This window comes from Megascapheus bottae, unplaced genomic scaffold (assembly GCF_031878675.1).
Source record: "Megascapheus bottae isolate mThoBot1 unplaced genomic scaffold, mThoBot2.hap1 H_3, whole genome shotgun sequence".
Classification (NCBI taxonomy): domain Eukaryota; kingdom Metazoa; phylum Chordata; class Mammalia; order Rodentia; family Geomyidae; genus Megascapheus; species Megascapheus bottae.
The window spans coordinates 541,030-557,838 of record NW_028327860.1 but is presented as its reverse complement, the minus strand read 5'-3'; the positions used below and the strand labels follow the sequence as shown (position 1 = coordinate 557,838).

Here is a 16,809-nt window from a genome sequence, read left to right as displayed (position 1 = left end):
CTCACAAGTACTGTCCACTCCTGTTCTCTTCAGATCTCAATGTTGAAGGCCATTTTGGGTTCATGCATTCTAAATTCACATATAAACTTGCTAAACGTTAACTTGAGTTAGAAACACTAGACAGAAGGCACTGGGTGCAGTGCAGATTCTGATGTTCTGAAAGACGACTGTGTTCAGAGACTGACAGCCTGGCAATTTTAGGGTTGCGGTATTCTAACTGAATACCTCCCGGGTGGATGACAGACTAGTTTCATCTCACTTTGCTCTCTCAGCTCACCGTGTAGGGAACATTAGATTTAAATCTACTAGGTAGCTTTCCACTCAGACTGCAAATAATTTAAAATAACCTAATCTGTTCAAGCGTAAAATGGGGAATAATTAAACCACCAGCATACCACAGTAAGTCTTTATTTTTCATACAGGATAGGCTGCTGTGGGGAACCCCCAGAATGCACTGCTACCTTCAAATACACAACTGCACGGAAGCTTTTCCACACGCCGCCTTGCAGTGCACTGGTGCACTGACAAGCCGTGGTCAGCGCCCCTGATGGGTTGTCTCGTGGGTCAGCGCCATTGATGGGTAGTTTTGTGGATGGCTCACTTGGCAGGTCTACTACAGGCAATTCCCAAATGCAGGTCCCCAGAAGGGAAGGTGTAAGGAGCAAGTGAGAGATGGGCCACATAAAGGGAGGCTTAGAGCTGGGATCTGAACCACTAGAGTTCATCTAGTCATTGTAACAGTGTGATTGCTGGGTTTCCTTCACCCAGGACTGCGGTCAGCGTGACAGAGTTTCTGAACCATGAGCTACATAAGAGAAAGCCTGCAAACACTCAGCGGGAAGTGTGAACCGAAATACCTCACAACTTCTGCCCAGTTCTCACCTGCATCCTGCAAAAGCCTTCATCTAGTGAGTAAGTGCAAGCCTCCACAACTGTAACAGACTTCTTGCAGCCCAGCTCTAGATAGATACTACGTGCTGTGTCAGAAACCAGTGCCTGCAATGGGCTGTCCACAGAAAGTGGCGGTGGTGCTTCTACTGGAGGTAAGCGTCGAGTTTCCGCTTGATGTTATCGAAGGAATCCACTCCCATGTAATCGGCCTGGCCCTGTTCCCACCGCTCCTTCCGCTCCTCCGAGGACACGGTAGGCTGGGGTGCCGCTGGGGTCTCCCCGAGGGACATATTAGAGACAGCTCCTGAGACCTGCTCCTAGAAGACATCACCAGAGACCCTGAGAGCCGGGAATGAGACCACTAGAAAGGCGGTCAGCTGACGTAGGTGAGAAGAGTCAGGATGGATTACCATGCAAAGTGGAAAAATGAAAATAACTACACGGAACAGATGGGGGGAGACACGACAGTACAGGGGTCGCATGGCTGTATCTCCTAACAAAATGAGGACTTCCCGACTCAGTGGAGACATAGGGAGGACAGTAACCAGGGGAAGGTTTAAGTTCTGCATACCTTTCTACAGAAGCCACAAGAGAAAGCCAGTGAATAGGCCAAGTCTGAGAGCTGCAAACAGTTCATTAGAGAGCGTGAGTGGGCGGGCGAGGGACGGGACACACGTCTGGTGATAAACTCTCAATCTAGGTGGGCTTGGAGAGGTTGAGAACTTAAACAAGGCGATGCCGAAGGTGCTAGAAACCTGCCCAGAGAGCTTCAACACCTACTTAAGCTGCTGCATTGAAAGAAGGAAAGTGGAATGATTCCATGGTTTTCCTTTCCATGCTTCCATTCCCACTTCTAGTCTTAGGTGCTAGAAGTCTTTGCAGGGGGAAAAAAAAAACGTGAATGGGTAGAAACTGGCAGAGTGGGGCGTACTTTTGGAATTCCTGTCTATGGGCATGTATGTATGTTAACCAACACTGCATCTCCAGGGAGGGTGTGGCTGAGGTGGCATGAGGAAGTGCCACCCCTGGCTGGCCCTGCCTCTGCCCTGTTGGCAGCAAGCTCCCAGGCCCACATCGGCACTTTGCCTGTCATCTTCCTCACCTGCCACAAACAGCACTGCAGTCCACGGAGACGTTACGCAGGCCCCACCTTGAATTTTTGTAAGGATTCCAGTCTCTCTGACCTGGATTTGAGCCCGGGTTCTACTGTACAAGTCATGTGACCTCTTTTGGGGGGGGCAACCCATACTAGACAGAGTGCTTGCGGGGTTGGACAAGCCTAGCTAAGCTACTGAGAGCCTTGCTCCAGGCGTGGCGCAAGGGCGACCTGCCCGCAACTGTTAAGCAAGGAGGACGAGCGGGTTCTTCCCCCACTCTCCAGTTTCCATTTTATACAAATGGTAGCAAGTCACATGACAACAATGTAGGCTGCAGACAAGGGAAGGCTCCCTGGTAACCGATTCCAGTGGCCCTGTGTCATCCTGTTCTCTGTGTCTTAGTGTCAGATAGCACTCCTGGTCCTCTTCCAAGCCATCCAGAACTCACCTCAGAAAGGCCCCTCTGAAAGGACACTCACGACAGCGCCCCTGCAGAAGTGAGTGTAAGCCCGCCCCGAGGGGACATCGGGACCCTACAGTATCACAGGACTAAAGTATCCCTCACCCGCTCATACTGTTGTGCTTTGCACCCAACACCCGCTTTCTAAGAGGGGAACCTCCCCTCTCTGCCCCCACTGGAATGAAACCCGGGGTTGCGTGCGTGCCAGGCAGGCACTTTACCAGTGTGAGCTGCAGGCCTCGCCTGGACACTTACTACTTTAGGAATCATCTCAGGATCTTTTGTGGACAGGGAACTGGTAAAGGAACAGTTGTGGCCTGTGGGAGAGCAGAAAACGGCGGAAGCCCCACCCGTGCGCTCAGAGCTGGGGTTTTCCACACGTGCTGGCACTGTTTCTTCATTCTCACTGACACACTAAATGTTCCTGATCTGCATCGCTCTCCCATGCTTTCAAAAGTGCAGCACTAGCTATGAAGAACGTGAGAGGAGAAAGTAGGACCTACCACACTCAGGTACGAGCCCGGGTCAGGAATGAGGCCCAAGTTTTGCAGCAGAGGAGCGACGGAGGTGGTGAAGAGTCCCCACCACAGGCCGAGAAACTCCGGGTGAGTCACGGGGGTGTCGTGGGATGTGCTTTTGACACTTTGGGTTTGGGGGTCGTACGAGTAATTCCATGGCTTCACTTGTCCCAGGAAATGCACAACCTTGGCACTGGCGCCAAACCTGCAGAGAGATGCGGAGGGAATGGTTGGTAGTGTGGGCGCTGGCACCGGTGGCCTGTCCATCTTGCAGTGAAGAGGTGCCCTCACTGTAACGATGGCAGTGGTATCCGAAATGGTTCAGCCTGCCAAAGACACTCGTGCAGAAGCAGCAGCCGAGGGTGGGCAGGGTGCAGCCATGTGTGATGTGGAAGAAGCTTAAGCTGGCCCAGAGCTCCCACACTCAACAGCCCCCGAACACCTGCCCAGGTAGACAGCGCGTATCTAATAGATAACGTAAATATAAATGTGCTGTGGTCACGATACAGAAGCCCATCAACGTAAACCAAACCCAGAACCTAGTGTGAACTTTAGTCCTTCTCTCCTGCCACCCCACAAATGGAAACTGTGGGGGTGAGGCTTAAGTGAACTAAGAGTCGGCTGTTGGTATATGCTGGGCACTGGTGTTGAAGGCTCTTCCTCAGTTTAGCTCCACGACTGAGGCAGGTGAGGCATGACGCTGAGCAGCAGAGGGCTCCCCACCCACAGCGGGGGCACCCCCAGAATCTGAGCCAAGTGGCCATGCCCAACCACAGAGGATGAATCTGAGAGGAGAGGAGCCAAAGCCCCAAGCTCGGCCAAGCACCCTGCCACAGGAAGTAAGACGCAGGAAAGAAGGCTGGAGGCAGGCTGCCTGCCCCAGGCGTCTGCACCTACCCAGAGTTCCAGAGTTCCCATCCCAGCGCTGCTCTCCTCTAAAAACCATTTCCTACCATCCTAATCAACTCACCGGCCATTCCGGAAAATCCCTAACAACCGTATAGAAGTGAAATAGGCGGGAACAAGGTCTTAAGGAAAAGGAGAAGCTACTTCATGCTTAAAAGTGGTAAAGCACCAGCCTAGCATGTGAAAAGAGAGGGGAGGGGAGAGGGAAGAGAGGGGAGGGGAGAGAGAAGAGAGGGGAGGGGAGAGGGAAGAGAGGCGGAGGGAGAGGTAGAGGGAGGAGAGGGAGAAATAAGGAAGGAAGGGAGGAAGGGGAAAAGGAAAAATCAAGGAAAAGAGAAAAGGAAAAAAGAACATTTTAGCCTAAATGCAACTGGGCACACCTCACCAAAGGGTGACGGGACATTTTCCAGTGCTGTGTGCCCCCAGAAGGTGCAGCAGGGTGGTCGTGTAAACTGCTGGCCCAAGGCAGGCGCCAGCGGGTAGAAGGGCAAGGTCGGGCTTCAGCCCAGAGAGAGGGGAAGAGGGTTTCCTGACTCACGCCCAATCGCCAGCCAGGAATGAAAACAAGACAGGGGGACCTCTCCCAACTGCCTCTAAAGACCAGCAGCCATTCATTCTGCCCCAGTATGGGATTTGCCTCGGCTTGCACACATCTCTTAAAATAACTGTTCTAATTTTAACTTGCTAGAATCTCCAGAGAGCCATCCAGATCACAAGACACAGTTTGAACCTGACCCAGCACCGAGCCCGCTTATGTGAGCCTCGAAAATAAATCTCGGTGACCCGACGTTACCAAAGGATGAGACAGGATTTTCCTGCGTGGCTTAGAGGTTGGGAAATATGCGAGGGCCTCAGGGAAGGGAGCAGGCAGGGTCCTGGTTCTCCCCAGGGCAGCGTGCACGCAGACTCCAATGAGGACCTGCAGCGCTGTCTAGGGGAAGCATCTACCTGAGGAGGCTATGGGGGTACCCTGGGCAGGAGAGGGGTGCCGCCCAGGGAAGCTCCACCCCCAGGCTTCCTTGCTCTGCCCTCCCTCTCAGGAGGGCCTGGGAAATGAGAACCACTCAACCCCGGCCCCCCCCCCCCCCCATACATGCTGGGAATTGACTGGCCACGTGGCCTGGTGCGCTGGCCTCTCCCTAGACTCACTGTGGCCGCCTCACCCGTCGCCGTCTCTCTTGCTGGCTGGCTGCCCACACTGAGGGCCTGTGAACCCACCTGCCCACACTCTCCTTCCTTCACGTGGAATTCTGACGGTGTGCTCCCCTCTTCTTGGAGCCTGGTTTCCACCTGTGCCCAGAGGCCCCTCCTCGCCTGCCCCACCCCTCTGCACCTCAATCGTGTCCACGTAAAACCCCACAGCTGCTTAGAGAACAATCGTCCTTCGCCTACCCTGGCCACCTGTATTCTTGGCCTCAGCGCGCAGACGCGCTTGGCAGGCTTCCCTCGGGCTTTCTCCTGCAGACCTCTCATTCCAAGGCCACTCGTAATGGGGAGAAGAACAGGGGAAGGGGGCAGAGAGGCAGGAGGACAGGGGATTGGGCTCTGAGGTCTGGTCCCCAGGCTGCAGGGAGTGGAGGGGCTCTGCGCAGTCCAGGAGAGCTGCCATGGTAATGCCACACACCAAAGAGACTTCCAAAACGCGCACTCGGGCTTTGCGCTAGGAAGAAGCCATTTTCATCCTTTTTGGGGAAGTTCATTCAGAGGATTCACTGAGTTGAAGACAGGACTAAGGTTCTAAGTTTCTCTCCTCCTCCCTCCCTGCCACCTGGAGCTGAATCTGCCCCACTGGCTTCTTGTGCTGCCTTACAAAAAGAGGAACACAAAACCATGCTGGCAGTAAGGTAGGCAGCACATGAAGGTAAACTGAGTCAGAGGGAAACAGGCCTGTGTGTGTGGGCAGCGGCACCCTCTGTCAGCTGCGTGCCTCTCTGGGAGGCTATCCGAAATCCCCTTTCCCTACAGGGCAGGGCACACAGTGACACGGCCCCCGCCCACGGCTGCCTGTGAGCCACTCATTCAGCCAGGGGCCTCGCTCCCTTGCTTTACTGGTGCACGGCCGAGATGAGCGAGGCGGCTCTGGGTCAAGACGCATGAGAACAAACCAGGTCTGCATCTGAGAGCACTGGATGAGGAAACAGGAGTGAGAGGCTCTTTGTGTGCTGTTCACCCGGAATGCCCGGCGCCCAGCGTGGAAACAGGAGCCAAGCCGGCAGCGGGCCGCCCTGCCCAACCTGACAGCCAAAGAAGTCTGAATCATCTCCTTAGATCCACATGCATGAGTCAGAGGCTCAAGAACAAGCCCTGGGCCCTGGGCCCTGGGCCACAGAAACACCGCGTTAGCCTGGCCCTGGGCTGACAACGACAATAACAACACAGGGCACCTGTCCCTCGGGGATTCCTGCCAATCCACTGCATCCTCTGACAGCCCTGAGGGAGGACCTGATGGCTTCCTCTATCTGCAAGGGGAAACGCAGGCCCAAGCAAGCCATGGAGCAGAGAAGGGTCCCTGGGGCACACCCTGCCTTGGGGATACAGCACTACCCTCAGCCGAGAGCTAAGTGCCCCCCCTCCAAGCCCACCTGGTCCCCCCTCCAGGTGTGGACCTTCAAGAGGGCCAGCGCCTGGGCAATGGATGAGCTCTGTCCTCTAAGGCGGGCCAGGGCCCCGGTGTCACCCCACACCCAGCCGGCAGGACCACACTCCCTCAGACTGTGCCAGGCGTCTTCTCAGGGAAGAACTTTACTCCCCTTGGAAAGATGAGGAGCACCTCGGGGGGGGGGGTCATAAACATCACCCTCTGCCTGCCTCCACTGCGCACGCGTGTGCGCGCACGCACACGCACACACACACACACACCCACACACACACACTCACGCTTTAAATGCCGGGAGGTAGGAGTAGATGGCGATACTGCTCATGTTATAGATGAAGGGCAGGTGCTTTCTGATGTCCGTCGTGGCCCAGCTGCTAAAAAAGGTGTTGAGTAAGCCCTGGTCCCCACCTGAAAGAGAGAAGAGCGTGCTGTTAGCGGCCACATCGCTTCACAGGAAGACGGAACGGGGCCGATTCTGTTTCAAAGGAAGTCCTAGGTCACCCCCGTAAAGGATGCTTTGGGGGCGTGGCCACTAGTTCACGAATTCAACTCGTGTTTCCCGAGCGGCTTCGATGTGACCGCGCACTGGACATGGTGCTCGGGGGTGACGGGAGTAAGACGCGTTGTCCCCTGCGCCAGGGCCTGTGGTGGTGGAGGCTGTGCTCGTGGAGGAGCACATGTCCAAGGACCCTGTGTTGAAGCCAGGTGCCAGGGCTGCAGAGAAGCAACGGGCAAATGAGGTAGGGCAGGGGACGGCAGGTGGTACTGCAGGCCGAGCAAAGCTGCCCGGGACAAGCCTGACCTGAGCACAAATAGGAGACGTGGAGACACACCGAGGGCCCCCAGAGAGGGGGCCCAAAGAATGAGCAGGGATGACTTCATCCTGGGACCTGCGCCAGGGACTGCTGGTATTCAGAAAGGAGGGTATGAGAAGGAGGGCCGCCCTGAGGCATTCCAGTCTCAGCATGCCTTGACGGTTCACGCCTGGGATCCCAGGAGACCTGGGAGGTGAGACTGAAGCCAGCAGAGACACACAAGCCCCCTTCTCAACTCCTAGGCTGCTCGGGAGCTGCGACTGAAGTCAGCTTCATGAGCACACGAGCCTCTCTTCTCACCCATCAGCCTGTGTGTTGGTGCAGGCCCGACACCTCCGCTGGTGGGTGTCGTGATGGACAGACATCAATCAGGATTAAGATTCAGGTCAGCCTAGGCTAAAACTTAAGGTGCTCTTATCTCAATAAAAGCTGGGTGTGGTAGCACATATCTGCTTGCAAAGCTACTTCTGGAAGCCCTTAAAGTGTGTGGATTGCAGTCCAGGCTGGCAGCCAGACCTTGGCCCCAAAACAACCAGTTGGGAAAAACACTACTACCACAAAAAAAGTCATTTCTATAGAAAATGTCTACAGTTTTCCACAGGCATAATACATAGTCTCAACTGTTATCCAGTCAGGGCAGAGAAGGGAAGATCAGAGCATCTCTTCTTCGCTTGCATTTTAACTATTATCACATTACAGACAAGCGCTGAAATGATATGAGATTCACAATGCACCCTGGTGACAATCCTGCAGCCATCAGGAAACCTGCCAGGGATGACCAGGTTACAGCTTAGGGAGGCCGGGGTCTGGGACGGGGCTCATCCCGGAGTTCACTGGGGCTCAGTGGATTAACCCGCTGAGCTTAGCGAGATCCAGGCACTGCCCTTCCCCCAGGCCCGCCTCTCACTGGCCGAGACCCACTGAACAACTGATCTGTTGTGGGAAAACCAATGACATTTCACCACTTTGTGCCGTACCTTTTCACACTGAAAGAGACATTCTGGACAGGTAAACTAGTGCACACCTGCCAGGACACACTTATTTCAAACTAGAACGTTACTTTCCTAGTGTCCGGCAGATCTTCCAGACAATCTCAGCACTTCTGAACCTGTACCAACGGAGAGGATGCTAACTGTACAATTAGCTATTAAATTTCTTGCAGGTCTCAAAGAGCCTAAGTTCCCAGAGGCAAGGGAGGAAATGTTGCGTTATTTACATCTACACTGGGCCCTTAACCTAGCATCTTTGCTCAGCCTGGAAGCTAAAATAACTTGAAACAATAAGTTGGCCTGCTACCAAAAGGCAGGCCAGAGAAATCTCTCAAGAAAACTTCTAGACCCCATAAAATGCCGACTGTGCTGATTTTCAGTGGTGAGGTGCTTTGGGGTATCATGGATGACAGGAAGTGGGAATAAAGGATCCCACATCTGTTCTCTGTGAGATGAGCTGTTCTGTCTGTTCAAAGACCTGAATTTTAAGTACTTAATCTGTAATAAAGTCAAATCGGCAGGGATCTTCCACCGAGATGTCTCGTAGGGAATGCTGCAAGGCAGAGAATGCAAGCACGCATGCACCTGCGTGCATATACACATGCACACACACAGCCCTCAGCCATAGTGTTTAAAGGGACTCCAGTTCCCACGTGGCTTTGCCACCAGCTCAGTGACATGGGGGACGCCACCATCCTGACCCCGGGGCACGATGGGTTCTCAGTCAATGCTGGACATGGAATGCATGGCTTCCTCGCACGGCTGCTGAGGAATGAGGGAGCCTGAACACACACGTTGCTCGGCGGTCCCTTCCTCCCGTGGCCGTGATCCCTGCAAACTGCAGCAGTAAAGAAAATGGACTGCTACGTTCAAAAAGACTCCCGGGTGCAATGAGATAAAAATAGCTCTTACGAAAAAAAAAAAAAGATCTCACTGTCGTGGGTTCATTTATTTTGCCACTGCATGCAACACACAGCTTCTGCTTTCCCGTATGCATTGCGTCAACCACCAGTGAAGTGACAGAAATCACTCTGAGAGCAGCCAGGACCTCCTGCGTGGTGGCTGGCAAAGCCCCTGCACGAGGTGGTGGCCCGACAGAACCACACCGTGGGGTGGGAAGGCCTCTGAACCCAGGTGGCCGGGCCAGGGCTGGTGTAGAAAGCTGTCGTTCTTCATTCGTTTTGGGGGAAGGAGGCTAGGGGTGTGGCTGGAGAGGTAGAGCATTTGCCTAACAGGTAAAGGCTCAGGCTTTGAACTCAAATTCAGCCCAAATAACAACACAACATGATCACACTCCATTTAAAAGGTATCAGTGACAACTCAGAATTTGGAACAGGAAGGTTACACATGATGCTTAAGATGAAACCAAATGGATCTACTTTTCCCCCAAAATACTACTATAGACTAAAATTCCAGTACACAAATAAAAAGTTTACGGGATTTAGGTTACAGTAAATAAAATAAATGCTAAGATTCAAAAGGGGTCAGAAAAGATGGGCTTTGCACACACAGAAGAGATGGAATAACAGCCTTTTTGATCACTAAGCTCTAGTCCTCTCTACCTCAGAATCTTTGACTCACACAGGAAGAAAAATAAAGCTCATCTCACATTCAGATAATTTCTTCAAAGTCAAATGAAGAGTCAAGTGCACCAGGAACACTGAGGAGGCAACCCTGTGACAGTTTCCCATCACCTACGACATGGCTCAGCTTTTGGGAAGTGCAATAACATAAGTGATGAAGAAACCTGTGAGATAACAGAAACCCGCAGAGCAGCACAGGGACGGACACAAGACCCGTCCGCAGGGAAAAGGAGAGGCCAGCTGTGAGTGAGTTGTGCTGTCACTGATCTCAGTTCTCACTCGGGACACTGGGGAAGGGAAGGAATGCAGTATGCATGGCCTTATCGGGGGTCCTGTCGGGGCCAGGGACAGTGGCAGGGGAAAAGTTACAGGGGCTGAGTGAAGGAATGCAGCATGCGTGGCCTTATCGGGGGTCCTGTCGGGGCCAGGGACAGCGTTGGGGTTGTGGTTACAGGGCCTGATGACTAGAAGAGTGACAGCCACATTCCTTTGCAGAAGGAGGGCTGTGAAAACTGTCACAGAGCTCAGCCAGCAGCAGTCAGAGGGGCTGGTCAGAGTCGCCAGCTCCAGCCCCGCTGTGTCGCAGGAGCTCACCAGGCCCTGCCGCTTCCATTTAAACACCAGCAAGAGACTAAGCAGGAGTTTCGGTGCTAGCGGGCGACGCATGCTCCTGAGGCCTGGCTCGAGAGCCAAGTGTGACCCCGCTGCACACGTCACCATCCTCATGAGAAGCCATTGCTTTATTCCCCTCTGAATTCAGAGCCTTGACAACTCCTGGCTCTCTCCATTAAGCTGTTCTGTTCACTGAGCCAGCCCAGTCCTCTGTGGGGAGCAGAGGGAAGCGAAGGGTGGTGTGAGGGTGGGAGAAGGTGAGCTCGGGCTCCTGCAGCCAAGTGAGGTGTGCCAGTAAGCACAGACCCTCCCTCCCGGCACTTCCTCTTTCCTGGGGGAAGCAGGAAGTGTTTCCTCATCCAGCCCTGACGATCAGTGAATCCACTAGCTTGGCGAATGCCTGCGGATGGATACCAGAACGCAGCAGGAAGCCAGGCCTGGCTCCCAGACTCCACAGCTCCAGCCTGAGTTGCTCAGCCGTGCATGGCAGCCTTCACATCTGGGCTGGCTGCTGGGTTCTCCTTCCATGATGACAGCCACATTTTGGGTGGGCGGCAGACCTCAGGTCTATTTCAGAAGGTGAGCAGTGGAGCTGGTCACAGTTACAAATGGGTGCTTCCTTCATTCAGGAGAAGAGGAAAGCCACTCGGGTGGGACAAATGGCATACTTTGCCTAAGAATTCTCTTCCTTTCTGCAGAGGTAACTGTGGTAACGCAGGCAGCAGGCATGGTGGCCCCGCTGAACTTGAACTTAAGCACACGGCTGTCAGCTGAGCTTGAATGCCCATGAAATTTTCATTCCTTTCCATGAAAGGAAATCAGCAAAACATAAAAATGGCAAAAGTGCATTTGCTGGCCAACACTAACGCTCAATTTATTATTTTCTCACTCAAGCTGCTTACTGTACTTCTTGTTAGATATAGCAAGGCCTATTCTGGCCTGGAGATTCCTGCTGTGTTTACAGCATCAATTAGTTGTATAAGGGCTTTCATTCTGACATGCCCATCATGTACATACAATGTATTTCCTCTACTCTGGCCCTTCCTGTCCTGCTACCAAAACAGAGAGCACCTTAGCATGCTGACAGCCCGAGGGCTGTCTCTGGGGAGGGAAGCTGATCTTTCTGCTGGACAGATGTTAACAGCACTGGCCTCCCTCAGTGGAGAAAAAAAGTGTCTTCAAGCCAGGTTTGGTGGCACACACCTGTAGCCTCAGCACTTGGGGACTGAAGAAGAAGGCCACCCTTGAGCTACAAAGCCAGACCCTGTCACAAACAGACAAATAGACAGACAAGGCACACTGTTGGCAAGCCAGCCAACACCCACTGGCATTGCCAACTGTCCTTTTGGGTGAGTAGAATTACTGCTGGTTGAGAGCTACTGGCTTAGACTGTCAACTAGCCAAACAGTGAAACAAGACTGAAATAAAGTTCCTTATTTTTGTAAGGAAGTTTGTGAAAGTAGCAAATCCCAAACCCTTGGCCAATTGACCAAACCAAATTCAGATATCCACCAACAGCAAGCACTCTTATCATAGACCTATGTACACACCATCAACAGAGGTACGATTATCTTTTCGTGTGTGTGTGTGTGTGTGTTTGCTAGTTAATTTGGAGATTCAGTTTCATGGATTTCCCTGCGCAAGCTGGTTTTAACCTGGGATCCGTATGCTTAGATCTCAGCCTCCTGAGTAGCCAGAATGACAGGTGTGAGTCACCAGCGCCCAGACCTTTCTTTACTTTTGAATAGTCATTGTATACTTAAATCATACTCTAATTGAAACATAGAAAAACCTCGTAAATCAATGGGCCGGGAGTTTGGCCTACTGGTTAAAGTGCTTGCCTACCATGTACAAAGACCCGGGTTCGATTCCTCGGTACCACATTCATAGAAAAAAGCCAGAAGTGGTGCTGAGGCTCAAGTGGTAGAGCTCTAGCCTTGAGAAAGTCCAAGGACAGTGCTCAGGCCCTGAGCTCAAGCCCAGGACTGGCAAAAAAAAAGAAAAAAGAAAAACCTCAACATTAATTTTATGATCTATAAGGGAAAAAAAGGTGTGTATACAAGTACACAGACACGCGTGCGCATGCACACACACGCACGCGCACACACACACATTTTAAAACGCTTGCTCCAGTTCTTGTGCATCCCAGACAATGACACGTCTGAAGTAACAAGAGGAGATAAGACAGGCTGAGCACGACACATACCATCGAAACTGCCCTGCTCGGCAGCCAGATGCAGCAGCTGGCTGTACGTCTCAGCCGAGGGCTGATAGACGAAGACCCCGGAGTTGAAGCAGTCGGGCCACCCCGGGTCTGGCGCTGCTGACAATTCTTCTCTCTCGAAGAGATCGTCGATATTTGCTAGGACCTGGCGCACAGGGGAGAGAGGCATTGTTGGGACCCCTCTGTGACAGACCCTCCTTTGTCCCTCCCTCGGTACCCAGCAGTGAGGACACCTCGAGCCTTGCTGACCGAAGTCCTCAGGTGCCTGGGGGTCTGTTACCGGGCGCGGACGGCCACGTTTCTGCTCGCCGAGCCACACTCACCAGCGTGTCTGCATCCATGAACACACATTTGGAATACTGTGTGAGGGACCAGCAGTGCAGCTTGGTCAGCGTGACCCCCAACTCGGGTCTCCTCATCAAAGTCAGATGAGCAGAATCCCCACTGTCTAGAACATCTACTGTGATGACTTCCGCAAAGACCGTCTCCAAGGCTTTCCTGTCAAAACAAAACCAGTGCTTAGACTCTTTTTAGAATGAGTGGCCTGTCTAACTTGGAACTGTTGCTTTACTGTCTATCCATCCATCTACCTGTCACCAAAGTGACCCGGTGCAGGGCTGTAATACTCCCACCCCCTTCACTCTGCCCTAAAGATCTCAGAACAGCCTGAGTCCATGGATGTGTAGACACGGGTGGTGGGATCACATCCAGCCTGGGCAAACAAGTCAGCTGGGCCCCATCTCAATGGATAAGCCAGACATGGCGCTGTGAGTCTATGATCATAGCCAGATGGCAGACGTCAACAGCAGGATCACAGACTGGGGCGGGGCTCAAATAGCATAGCAAGAGCCAGGCCCAGAGTTCAAATCCCAGTTAAAAAAATAATAATCATAAAAGTAAACTAACTTGACCACAGGTACCCAGTGCCCTCCAGTGCTTCCCTTAGCAAAACCACTGGCTCAGAAAGGCCTTTGATAAAGATTCTATACTGTCCCAGGTGAGTACTTGAAATAGAAAGGTGGGTTGAGCAGGGGGCATCAGACCCAAGACCCGCTAGCAGAGGTCAGCTGCGAGGCCGGACACCGCCTCCTGGAAGGAAGGGCCCGTGTCCCCAGACACAGAGGATAGTTCACACACTGGAGCCCTCACCCGGCAACTCTCGTCTTTCACTAACCCGCGGTCAACGCTTCTAATAGGGTGTAGCCTCAGACAGAGAAGGGGGCCGGAACCCGAGGGGCAGATGGATGGGCAGACAGGCAGACAAGCAGGCAGGCAGCGAGGGGAGGCGCTCACCTCATGGCATCAGAGACCTGGGGGGTGATGAGGACAACCAGCTCCCGGGTGGTCCTCTGCTGCTGGAGGGAAGAGCCCAGAACCAGGGCACCCTTGGCGTAGGCGTCGTTGGTGGCCAGTGTCACAAAGGCCTGATCTTAACACAGAGAAAAAACACCCTCAGCATAGTGGTGGCACTGGGCAAGGGCGGAATCGGCCCCTGGGAGGGCGACTTGCTCTGTCAGGAAAGGCGGCCTCAGAGAGAAGAGCCCAGGTAGTCATTCCAGGGGTGGTCCCGGAAGCTTGTCCCAGGGGCTCTCGCCTACAATCCTCAGGATTATGCTCAGGGGGCTGATTTCCCAAAGATTGCATTTTATAGCCAGCCAGGGCAGAAAAGGCTGCTAGATTCCATGTTCATCTCCACAAGAACCAGCAAAAGAACAACAGGACTGGAGGTATGGCTCAAATGGCAGAGCATCAGCCAAACAAGCAAGCGAGCTGCATCAATGGTTCAAGATTATGGTTCCGCAGGGTTGCTTAATATCTTGCTACAGGATGATCAGGCTTTTACAAGAACTAGATTCAACCTAGACACAATGAATTACCACACTAAACCACAGCTTAGTACGGGGAGGGATAGGGGGCAATTTTGGGCAATTAGCAGGTGGCCACAAGGAGATTAAGAACTCCATTCCCTCTCCCTCTACTTTGTAGGGGTAAGGATGTCTGTAGAAGGCCTGTGAAATCATTTGGTACAGACACATATGCTTCTTGTCAGCTGTCCCCAGCATTGGTGACATTATCAACACCCAAAGGGCCCTGGGTGGGTAAAAGCCTCCCACTTCGTGTGGTATTTTCACTCAACAAATCCAGCTGTCTGTCAGGACTGCCAGAGAACAGAGGCCCTGGTCTTCATGTTTCTGGCATGAGTCAGACCCTTCACCTGACCCTTTCCTCTATCTGGAACAAAGTTCCCAGGCCCCACCAGAGCTGAAGCGCTCCAATAGCTCCTCCCGGAAGGCCTTCCCTGCTTGTGTCAGCCACTCCTTCTGAAATGGGTTCAGAGACAAGCCCCACAAGCTCTAGCAAACTGCCAGTCCTTTGTGGAGGCAAGCAACACCCCCTGGCAGGCCCCTGCCACCGCGGACACACACACTCCAGAAACGCCTGCAAAGAACTGGAAGCCAACACGGATATCACGGATCTTCCTTCCTGCTCCATAACCTCAGCCCTGCGGCCTTTGCAAGTTTCTCGGTGTCTTCTGGGACATCCAGGTGCACAAGTCACTGTGGCAGGGGTCACCGGGGGCACGGCGGACCAATCAGGGGCCTGGTGTCAGGAAGCCACTCTGCCTTGGGTTTCCTCACTGTGCCTCGCGTGCGTTCCAGCCGGAGGCTGCAGGGTCGGGGCCTCGAGGAGGAGAGGAAGCCGAGGACCGGCCGGGCCGCCCAGACGCAGACCCGACGCAGACTCCGCTGGCCGCGCGGGGCCCTGACCAGCACAGACCACGACTGCGCTGTCAACAGCACTGACGCCTGTCACGCGTGCCCGGCAGCCCGGTCCGCACCCGCCCTCCACCGCCACTGCACCCGAGGGGCCCGGGGGGCGCGGGAGGACGGGGTCTCCGGGAGCCGCGCCGTGCTGGCGGGCGGGCCGCGGAGGGAGGCCCGGAGCCGGGACGTCGCCCTCAGCGCCCGGCCCGCGGCCCCGGGCACCACCGGCGCTTCCGGCAGCGCGACACCGCGACACCGCGGTGGCCGGGCGCCGGCCCGGGTTCCGGGGACGCCGAGGGCGCCGCCTGCGCAGAGGGCCGAGGCCGCCGGTGCGCGGCAGCCCGGACCGGGGCCTAAAAATAGGCCGGGCGGCGGCCAGGGCGGGCGGCGGGTGGGGCCGCGGGGCACCCGGAGGGCGCGGGGAAGCGCGCGGGGCGCCGGGGGGACTCGCCCGGCGCCGCGGTCTGCAGAGCGCAGGGCTCGCGCTCGGCCCCGACCCGGATGGGCGCGGGTCCCGGCCGGGAGGCGGGGAGGGCGCCTACCTGCCATGGCGGGCGCGGAGCCGCGGCGGCCGCCGCGGGCTGGAAAGGCCTGTGGGTCCCTCCGTCCGTCCCTCGGTCCGGGAGTCCCCGAGTCCGGCGGGGAACTGAGTCTGTGGAGATCCGACAACTGCCCGCCCGGCCCCGGCCCCCCGCACTCTTATAGCAGCTGTCACGTGGGCACAGGCCAGGCCCCGCCTCCTCTCTCTGGGCCCCGCCTCCTCCCGATGGACCCCGTCCCCTCCCGCCGAGCCCCGCCCCCTCCCGCAGGGCCCCGCCCACTTTCGCCCGGCCCTGCCCTCCCCCGCCGGGCCCCGCCCCCTTTCGCCGGGCCCCGCCCCCTTTCGCCGGGCCCCGCCCCTCCCGCCGGGCCCCGCCCTCCCCGCCGGGCCCCGCCCCCTCCCGCCAGTCGGGCGCCTCAGCTTCGCGCCTGGTCAGTGCAGGCTCCTCAGGGCCACCTGCGGGGGGAGCAGGCCGCTGACAGCATCCCAGGACGGTGAGTGGATTCCGGGGACCCCTGACTGGAGCCCGGGACCCCTGACTGGAGCCCGGGACCCCTGACTGGAACCCGGGACCCCTGACTGGAGCCCGGGACCCCTGACTGGACCTTCTAGGCCTGTGACTGGAACTCGAGATCCCTGACTGGGCCCCTAGTGCCACCTGCCCTAGGCCCTGTCCTCACACCTGAAGGGGACGGTGTGGCGCAGCCAAGGTAGGGGCCTGCAGTGCCTCCCCCCTCCTTAGCTTGAACTACACACATGCTGAATATTTACTGAATATGTAGCTTCTTCGTCCTGTCATTCTTATTGAGATA

General features: G+C 55.2%; 1 protein-coding gene across 2 annotated transcripts; it reads right to left on the bottom strand.

Moving 5' to 3' along the window:
• Window positions 1-858: 858 nt before the first annotated feature.
• LOC150038930 (glycogenin-1) lies at window positions 859-16,153 on the bottom strand. 2 transcript variants are annotated; one of them, XM_090328199.1, is made up of 8 exons: window positions 15,999-16,153; window positions 13,985-14,120; window positions 13,015-13,189; window positions 12,674-12,836; window positions 6,750-6,876; window positions 2,952-3,171; window positions 1,463-1,513; window positions 859-1,208 (listed from the first exon to the last, which is right to left on the bottom strand). In XM_090328199.1, the coding sequence occupies exons 1-8, from the start codon at window positions 16,003-16,005 to the stop codon at window positions 1,035-1,037; spliced, it is 1,053 nt and encodes a 350-aa protein (XP_090184325.1). In that variant the 5' UTR covers window positions 16,006-16,153; the 3' UTR covers window positions 859-1,034. The 2 variants fall into 2 exon arrangements, with proteins under 2 accessions (XP_090184325.1, XP_090184326.1); XM_090328200.1 differs by lacking the exon at window positions 1,463-1,513 and having other exon boundaries at window positions 15,999-16,150.
• Between the last annotated feature and the right edge of the window lie 656 nt (window positions 16,154-16,809).

Coding starts and splice junctions, on each gene's coding strand:
- LOC150038930 (XM_090328199.1), bottom strand. Junction 6,877..12,673: donor CGAGCAGGGCAGTTTCGATG/GTATGTGTCGTG, acceptor TCTCTCTTTCAG/GTGGGGACCAGGGCTTACTC. Junction 3,172..6,749: donor TACCTCCCGGCATTTAAAGC/GTGAGTGTGTGT, acceptor ATCTCTCTGCAG/GTTTGGCGCCAGTGCCAAGG.